At 42.7% G+C, this 9572-nt stretch overlaps 1 protein-coding gene across 11 annotated transcripts in view; it reads right to left on the bottom strand.

The window, feature by feature from the left end:
• LOC122542586 (zinc finger protein 609-like) overlaps nucleotides 1-9572 on the bottom strand; it is a 202272-nt gene that overhangs the window by 15985 nt on the left and 176715 nt on the right. For 6 of the 11 annotated variants that reach the window (XM_043680504.1, XM_043680503.1, XM_043680505.1 and 3 more), the window contains 2 exons: nucleotides 3215-3374; nucleotides 515-596 (listed from right to left, as the gene is read on the bottom strand). In XM_043680504.1, the coding sequence (XP_043536439.1) occupies nucleotides 515-596; nucleotides 3215-3374 (242 nt within the window). Of the gene's footprint in view, nucleotides 1-505; nucleotides 597-3214; nucleotides 3375-9572 lie in introns of all 11 variants that reach the window. The other 5 variants (XM_043680510.1, XM_043680509.1, XM_043680508.1 and 2 more) reach the window with 1 other exon arrangement.

The raw sequence follows: 9572 nt of genomic DNA, 5'->3' as shown, positions 1-9572 counted from the left end.
GATGGGTATATGAATAGGAAGGGTTTGGAGGGATATGGGCCAGGTGCTGGCAGGTAGGACTAGATTGGGTTGGGATATCTGGTCGGCATGGACAGGTTGGACCGAAAGGTCTGTTTCCATGCTGTACATCTCTATGACTCTAAGTAGAGGCACAGGTTTAGGGTGAGAGGGGAAAAATTTAAAAGGAATCTAGGGGGCAGCTTTTTCACGCAGAGGATGGTGTGTGTATGGAATGAGCTGTCAGAGGAAGTGGTGGAGTCTGGTACAATTACAGCATTTAAAAGGCATCAAGATGGGTATATGAATAGGAAGGGTTTGGAGGGATATGGGCCAAGTGCTGGCAAATTGGATTAGATTAATTTAGGATATCTGATTGGCATGGATGAGTTGATCTGAAGGGTCTGTATCCGTGCTGTACATCTCTATGACTCTAAGAAGTAAACACCACTGACTTTTATTAGCATCGCTAAACGTGCAAGTGGGAAAAAGAGTTGGTTTTTCTTACCATTCTCACCTTCTGGCTGGTGGGAACAGGGTCGACACCGAGGCCTGTGCAGCAGCCTGTTGGCTTGTGACAATGGCTGGTGAGGATAGACCTGGTAATATGGAGAGGATTACAGGGTAAGACGGTCAAGTGCAGCAACGCAATCAAAACCAAACAAGATCAGCAGGAACAGACCAATTGGCCTTTTCAGCCCCACTCCACCCCCATGATGACTGGACCATCCTGATTAAAGAGAGCCTTCCTTTCTCTAGCCTACCCCCACTCTGCTACATAATGTCTTAAGAGACACAATAGAGAGGTGTGACAAGAATTTCCTCGACCCCCAGCAATTTCTCCAAAGCAGACCATGAAAGTGACACATCCAAAGTGAAGGCTGAGGAAATATGTACACATTGTAACCTCCCCAATCTGGAAAGGAAAACTAGTGGTCTGGAAATTTTTCACATCTACCCAAACAGTTCCCTCAACATTATCAACATCATTTTAATATAGCACTTTGGTTGCTGAAATACAGAAGATACACTATTTAGATAAGTGCTGCTGCTTTATAATTCAACATGTTTCAGGTAACTATATCTATAGCATTTCCTTGTTCACATTCCTGTGGTTAGGGATTTTACATCATTAGTGAGTTTTGAGAAGATTTGCGGCTCAGGTTGAGGCTCTAGATGCAGCTTTGCTCGCTGAGCTGGAATGTTCATTTTCTGATGTTCCATCACCATGTTAGGTACCATCTTCAGTGAGCCTCCAGACGAAGCACTACTAATGATTCCTGCTTTGTAGTTCTATGTTTGGTGATGTCATTCCCTGTTCTTTCTCTCAAGGGGTAGTAAATGGGGTCCAAGTCAATGTGTTTGTTGATAGAGTTCCGGTTGGAATGCCATGCTTCTGGGAATTCTCGTGCATGTCTCTGTTTGGTTTGTCCTAGAATGGATGTGTTGTCCCAGTCGAAGTGGTGTCCTTCCTCATCCATATGTGAGGACACTAGTGAGAGAGGATCATGTTGTTTTGTGGCTAGTTGATGTTCATGTATCCTGGTGGCTAGTTTTCTGCCTATTTGCCCAATGTAGTGTTTGTTGTTGCACGGTATTTTGTAAATGACATTAGTTCTGCTTGTTGTCTGTATAACTGCTGTTTTAGTGTTGGTGTGCTACCATGATGCTAAGGGGTCTGAGAAGTCTGGCAGTCATTTCCGAGATGTCTTTGATGTGGGGGAGCATGGCTAGGGTTTCTGGACGTGTTTTGTCTGCTTGTTTGGGCTTGTTGCTGAGAAATCGGAGGACTGTGTTCATTGGGTACCCATTCTTTTTAAAAACATCGTATAGGTGATTTCCTCTGCTTTGCATAGTTCCTCTGTGCTGCAGTGTGTGGTGGCTCATTAAGATAATGTTCTGATGCAGCTTCGTTTGTGGATGTTGGATTGATTACTTCTGTAGTTCAATATTTGGTCCGTATGTGTTGTTTTCCTGTAGACGCTGGTTTGAAGTTCCCCATTGGCTGTTCGCTCTACTGTGACATCTAGGAATGGCAGTTAGTTGTTGTTTTCCTCCTCATTAGTGAACTTTATGCCAGTAAGGGCATTATTGATGGTCTTGAAGATTTCTCAGCAACAAACCCAAACGGTGTGTTAGCTCTTATTGGTAGAGGGATTGAGTTTCAGAACCATGAGGTCATGCTGCATCTGTACAAAACTCTGGTGCAGCCACACCTGGAGTATTGCATACAGTTCTGGTCACCACATTATAGGAAATATGTGGAAGCTTTGGAAAGAGTTCAGAGGAGATTTACTCGGATGTTGCCTGATATGGAGGGAAGGCCTTATGAGGAAAGGCTGAGGGACTTGAGGCTGTTTCCATTAGAGAGAAGAAGGTTGAGAGGTGACTTAATTAAGATTTACAAAATAATCAGAGGGTTAGATAGAGTGGACAGTGAGAGCCTTTTTCCTCAGATGGTGATGGCTAGCATGAGGGGACATAGCTTTAAACTGAGGGGTGATAGATATAGGACAGATGTCAGAGAGTAGTAGGAACATGGAATGCACTGCCTGCAACAGTAGTAGACTCGCCAACTTTAAGGGCATTTAAATGGTCACTGGATAAACATATGGACGAGAATGGAATAGTGTAGGAAAGATGGGCTTCAGATTGGTTCCACAGGTTGGCGCAACATCGAGGGCCAACGGGGCTGTACTGTGCTGTAATGTTCTATGGCAGGTTTATGGAATTCGATTTAGGCCAGCCACAATCTTAATGACTGGCAGAACAATGATGGGCCAAATGGTCCCCCTCCTGTGATTATTTAGAGGATCTGTCAGCTGTATAAGAACTGAGAGCATAAGCCATGTTAATAGTGGAACTAATAACTGTTTCCTTAATACACATTTATTCTGAATTATATCAAACCCCAAAAGGCCAAATAAGAAACGGCCATCAGCAACCACTTTAGAATAAATTTGATATCCAGTAACTTCACAGTTGTATGTTAAAATTAAACCATTCTTAGTTAAAAAAAATCACTTCAAGGAAATGTTAAGTGGGAAGAGATAATACACACCCAACATTGGGTCTGAATGCATGGTTGGAACTTGGCTGCAGTCAAGATGGTGAAGCAGCTCAATGCAACATTGTCCATCAACTGATACCTCAGAATTACTGAATTCCACTTACCAATTCTAAATATACCAGTACATGAAGAGTAACTGTGTCCTACCTGTTGCATATGGAAGGTCATATTGCCCTGGGAGTAACGGGTAGCCCATCCCAAGGTGATGATGTGAGGTGATCTGTCGCTGGGATGGTGAAGAACGGGGCCGTTCTTTATCGATCTCTCGTTCTCCTCGTTCTCTTTCATGAGGAGGTTTATCACTCGTCTAGGTTTTAAAAAAAATACCCATTAATATTACACACATCTTGGTCAATTTGCCTTAGTCAAGAGTACTCTTGTCTAAGATATCACATTAAGCCTCATTCCAGGATTCAAACTAATTACCCAGGTTGCAGTACTGTGCGGTGTCTGGACTGCTGTATTGTTTGGGGTGTGTTCTTCTGAATCAAGTGTTAAATTGAGATCCTGTCTCTCAAAATGGGCACAAACTATCATATGACACTATTTACAGAGCAGCTGGAAGTCTGTCTGGTGTCCTGGCTAAGCAGTCATTCAACACAGTTGTTGCTTGTGGGAACAATTCATGTCAAGACAAAGAAAAAGACCATCCACTTTCCTTGATGCATCAGTCAATTGTGAAGGGTATTCAGCTCGACCAAGGACACGGAGCACACTAACTGAGATATTCACCTCTGGAGGATAACTACGTTCCCCATATTATGAACACACAAATTTCATCTTTATCAAAGCGAGGGATGTCAGTGCGAGGGAATGCCAACCCCAAGAGTAGAACAATTAAACATAGCTCTCTTGTCATCTCAATAATATGCCTTTATCCAACCTCATCACATCAGTTGTCAAGCATTCCCAAATCTTACTGGGAGAAAGTGACTAAATACAAAAACGGCAGAAAATGTGAGCATTGTGGTGTTGCTTGACTAGGCCTAAACCAGTTTCACTTTGAATCATTATACTTAGCAGATGGAGATTTCCAACCGTTCTCAACTGAAGATCACTTTACATTTTAAGGTGATGGCTTAACAGTTTTGAAATTACAAATTTGAGAAATCCATTCTACCAGTACTACCTTGCAGTGAGCATCCCTCCACAAGATATTTTCGCATGAACCAAAATGCAATACTCTCTGTCCAGTCCTGGACTAGTTAAAAGATGGCTAGCCTCCTCTAATACAGAAACAGAGAAGTCCCCTTTAAGTAAAATTCAAAATAAAAAAATATTAATTCATGTTGCCCTAATTTACAATTTAGCAGTGCTACAATGGGCGAAATGAATACGATAGTTGGAGGCAGGTTTGGAGCTCAGTGGGGTTCTGAACAAATTTCTACTACACTTGCACATCAGTACATGACTGCGGCTGATCAGCGTGCTTTCTGAGGCCTAGAGTAATATCTACTGAGTAGCCCTTTGCCTGCATAGCAGCACAGCTCAAGTAGAATGGAGGCAAGGCTGGGATTTTGACAATGCTACCAATTCTTTGCAAAGTAAAAAAATCAACAATTTTGACCAAAATAAAGCATCAACTCTGGCTAATAAATCTATTAAGACAAAATTATATGTATTTGTAATCAGATTACCCATTCCCTTCGTTCTATTAATGTTAATATTTTGGAGATTGGAGGCTGGGATGGTGAAGAACTGGGGCAGTTCTTTATCGATCGCTCGCTCTCCTCGTTCTCTTTCATGAGGAGGTTTGACCTTATAGAGGTGTATGAAATGATGAGGGGCACAGATAGGGCAAAGAGCCAAGGTCTTTTCCCAGGGGTAGGGGAGTCCAAAACTAGATGGCATAAGGTGAGAGGGAAAAGATTTAACAAGGACCTGAGGAGTAACTTTTTCACACAGAGGGTGATACATGTAGGAAACAAGCTTCCAGAGGAAGTAGTGGAGGTGGGTATGACTACAACATTTCAAAGGCATCTGGATGGGTACATGAATAGGAGGGTTTCGAGGGATATGGAGCATGTGCTGGTAAATAGGACTGGGTCGGATTGGGATGTCTGGTGAGCACAGACAAGTTGGACCAAAGGGTCTGTCACTGTGTTGTATGACTCTCTTAACTGCACATGACAGCTGAATTTCAGCTTTTTATCAAGCAGCCTGCGTTACATTGGAATGACAGGCGAACTATCAGGACCGAGGTGCGACCAGGCAGTTTAGGAGACTGACCGAATAAGAGAAAGAAGTTTAGCACGTAATTTAGGTTACAGTGCCCCTCCACTCTGTCTCACAGCAGTGAACAAACTCCGATGAAGTATTGAGTATTTACTTCTAATTGAGAAATCTACACAAAGAATCAAAATGCAGGAAACCAAATAGGACACGAGACAATGAAACAGAGGTAATATTTCCCAGATGATACCAAGCTGGACTTCCAAACTGAGAAAGACTGAAAGAGAGAGGGCACAGAGTCCTACAGATGTCACCAAACAGTCAGATCAAAAGACTACACCAATAAGCCTAAATTTCAACAGAGCAAGGATGAGCAATGGAGGGAGCCTGTTTATAAGATTCTGTAGAATAAGAGATACAATCAGATCGATCTAGTAACAGGTACAGCTGTGTAAAACGGGAGGGCTAGGGAGAGAAAGGTCACAGGCAGGCCTTCCAGTACCTTGACCAGGAGCACGAGTGGAAGTGGATGAACAGGGTTAGATGAAGCACTGGAAAGGCCTGCCTTTTACAGGAGAATGGAGTGTTGCTGAGAGGAAGAGATACTGTGTACAGAATGAGAAAGCGAGCTGCTTGGAGACATTCCTTTTGAAATGCAAGATCAGAGGGAGCAGTGAGAACGTTCACTGATGAAAAAATTCAAACAGAATCACCAAGGGTAAAAGGCAGCAGCTGCTAGTTGGACACAGGAAATCAAGAAATGGGGAATTAGCAAGAGATCAGATTTTTTTTATTGCCCTTTAAAAACAAAGACGATTCAAAGAAGAACAAATAATTGTACAGCACAGGAATAGGCCCTTCAGCCCACCAAGCTTATGCCCAAATTATATCTTTCCAAACTGAAAACCTTTCGCCTCCACACGGTCCGTATGCCTCTATTCATATATTTGTCATGGTGCCTCTTTAATTATGCTATTATATCCTTCTGTACCCCCTCCTCTGGTAGTGCATTCCAGACATTTACCACCCTCCTTGTAAACAAATGTCTCTCACATCTCAGTTAAACTTTCCCCTTTTTTACCTTAAATCTATGTCCCAGTAATTGACATTGCTACCCTGGGGAAAAAAGACTCCGACTATCCTTTCTATCCATAGCCCTCGTAATTTTGTAAATTTCTATCAGGTTGCCCTTCAGCCTATAACTTTTAGGTGAAAACAATATTTTTCCAACCTCGCCTCATAGATTTTACCCTCCAAGTCAGGCAAGGCCCTGGTAAACCCACCATATTAAGGAGATTTAAACAATCTTTGGATAAGCACATGGATGATGATGATGGGATAGTGTCGGGGGACGAGCTGAGAATAGTTCACAGGTCGGCGCAACTTTGAGGGCTGAAGGGCCTGTTCTGCGCTGTACTGTTCTATGTTCTAAACATTTTCTGTACCCTCTCCAAAGCCTCAACATTCTTCTGGGAGTCTGACAACTAGGACTGTACATAATATTCCAAATGTGGAATACAGCTGCAACATAACTTACGAGTATACTCTGTGCACCAATCAATGAAGGCAAACACGTATCTGCTTTCTTGACCACCTTATCCACTGTGTTGTTACTTTCTGGGAACTATGGACCTGTATGCCGAGATCCCTCTGTATGTTAATACTTCTAAGGGTTCTGCCATTGACTGTATACTTCCCACCAGCATTAAACCTTCCAAAATGCTTCACCTCATGTTTATCCAGATTAAATTCCATCTGCCATTTCTCTGCCCAAGTTTTCACCCTATCTATATCCTGTTGTAACCTCTGGCAATCCTCCACACTATCTGCAGCTAATCCAATCATTGTGTCATCTGCAAACTTACCAATTAGATCATCTACATTCTCTTCAAAAACATTTATATATAATACAAACAAGGGTGCCAGCACATATCTCTGTTGAACACTATATTGCCAATCAGGAAAACACCCTTACACCACTCCTGTCTGTTTTCCATGACCAAGTCAGTTCTATATCCATCTTACCAGCTCACTGCAGATTCCATGTGACTTCACCTTTTGTATTAGCCTGCCATAAGGGACCTTGTCAAAGGTCTTACTGAAGCCTATGTAGACAAAATCAATGCCCTGCTGTCAATCATCTTTGTCACTTGATCAAAAAACTCTATCAACTTTGTGAGACATGATCTGCTCCATACAAAGCCATGCTACCTATTGCTAATATGTCCACGTTTTTCCAAATGTGAGTAAACCCTGTTTCTAAGACTGTTCTCCAATAATTGAGTAAGGCCACTGGCCTGTAATTTCCCAGATAATCCTTGTTTCCCTTCTTAAACAGAGGAACAACACTGGCTATTCTCCATTCCGCTGGGACCTCGACAAGGCCCAAGCAATTTCCTTCCTCACCTCCCATCAGGTCCTGGGAACTTGTCTACTTTAATACTTTTCAAAACACTCAACACCAATTTTATATCGACATACCCTAGAATATCAACATATCTCTCCTGAGACTCACCATCCACCATATCCTTTACCTTTGTGAATATTAATGACAGTAATTGTTGAGGACCTTACCCATTTCCTCTGGTTTCAGGTATAAATCCCCTCCTTTCCCTGGCTGCCTTCTTGTTCCTTATAAATGGATAAAGCACTTTGGGGTTTTCCTTGATCCTGTTTACCAAGGACATCTCATGGCCTCTCTTAGCTCTCCTAACTTCTTGTTTTTTTTCCCCTGCTTTCTTTATATGCTCGAGAGACCTGTCTGTCTTCAGTTTCCTAAACCTTACGTACGCTTCTCCTTTCCTTTTGACAAAGCTCACAATTTCTCTCATCATTCAAGGTTCCCGAATATTGCCATCCTTATCCTTCATTTTCACAGGAATATGCTGGTCCTGAACTCTAATCAACTGGCCGTTAAAAGATGTGGATTTACCCTCAAACAGCTGATTCCAATCTACATTCCTCAGTTCCAACCTAATATTATTATAGTCAGCCACCTCCCATCTTTATTTTCACCAGATGACTACTCTTATCCCCACCCATAGGCAACCTAAAACTTACAGAATTAAAGTCGCTGTTCCCAAGTTGCTTTCCCACTGAAACTTTGATTATTGCCCAATATCAGATCGAGAACGGCCCCTTCCCGAGTTGGACTATTTACACATTGCTTCAAGAAACCCTCCTGAGCACACCTAGCAAATTCCCTCCCCCCAATCCAAACCCCTGGCACTAAGAGAGCCCAAGTCAACATAGATGAAGTTAAAATCACCCACCAGAGCAACCCTATTTTTACATTTGTTTCATAATCTGTCCACATCTGTTCCTCTATCACCCACTGGCTTTTGGGAGGCCTGTATTAAAACCCAAAGGGGATTGCACCCTTGAGCTCTACCCACACTGCATTGCCGGATGAACCCTCCAAGGTGTCATCCCTCAGTACAGCTGTAATAATCTTTATAATCATAACACATCTCCCCCAAGCTCTTTCACATCCCCCTCTATCATGTCTGAAACATCTAAATCCTGGAATGTTAAGTTGCCAGTTGTCACTCTCTCAATCAGTCTCTGTAATAACTACAGGAACATAACTATATATAATAATCCAAGCTGCAAGTTCATTTTTGTTACCTGTCATATTTCTCGCGTTAAAACAAATACATTTCAGTCCCACTGTGCTCAGTAGCTCCCCTATCTGTTCTTCTTAGCCTGACTGGCCACAGTCTCTAACTCCTCCCTTAGCCATTTCATATGCTGGTCCACTATTCTGGTTGCTAACCCCGCACAACATTAGTTTAAACCCTCCTGAACCCCCTGCCAGGATAGTGGTGTCCCTCCAGTTTAGATGCAACCTGTCCTTCGTGTACAGGTCCCACCTGCCCCAGAAAACATTCCAATGATCAACATATCGGATGTCGTCCCTTCTACACCAGCTCTTTAGCCACATATTTAACTGTACTATGTTCTTAGTCCTAGCCTCGCTGGTACAGGGAGTACTCCCAAGATTGCAACCCTGCTTTTCAACCTCCTCCCTAGTCCCTGACTCCATTTGCAGGACCTCATTATTCTTCGTGCCTTATGTTGCTAGTATCAATGGGTATCATGACCCTCGGTCTGAAGTGTATTTATTTTAATGCAAGGAGTATGACCAGTAAGGCAAATGAACTGAGAGTCATAGAGTCATAGAGATGTACAGCATGGAAACAGACCCTTCGGTCCAACCCGTCCATACCGACCAGATATCCCAACCCAATCTAGTCCCACCCGCCAGCACCCAGCCCATATCACTCCAAACCCTTCCTATTCATATACCCATCCAAATGCCTCTTAAATGTTG

The sequence above is a fragment of the Chiloscyllium plagiosum genome, chromosome 40 (assembly GCF_004010195.1).
Source record: "Chiloscyllium plagiosum isolate BGI_BamShark_2017 chromosome 40, ASM401019v2, whole genome shotgun sequence".
NCBI classification, from domain to species: Eukaryota; Metazoa; Chordata; class Chondrichthyes; order Orectolobiformes; family Hemiscylliidae; genus Chiloscyllium; species Chiloscyllium plagiosum.
This window is presented reverse-complemented; position numbering and strand designations above follow the sequence as displayed.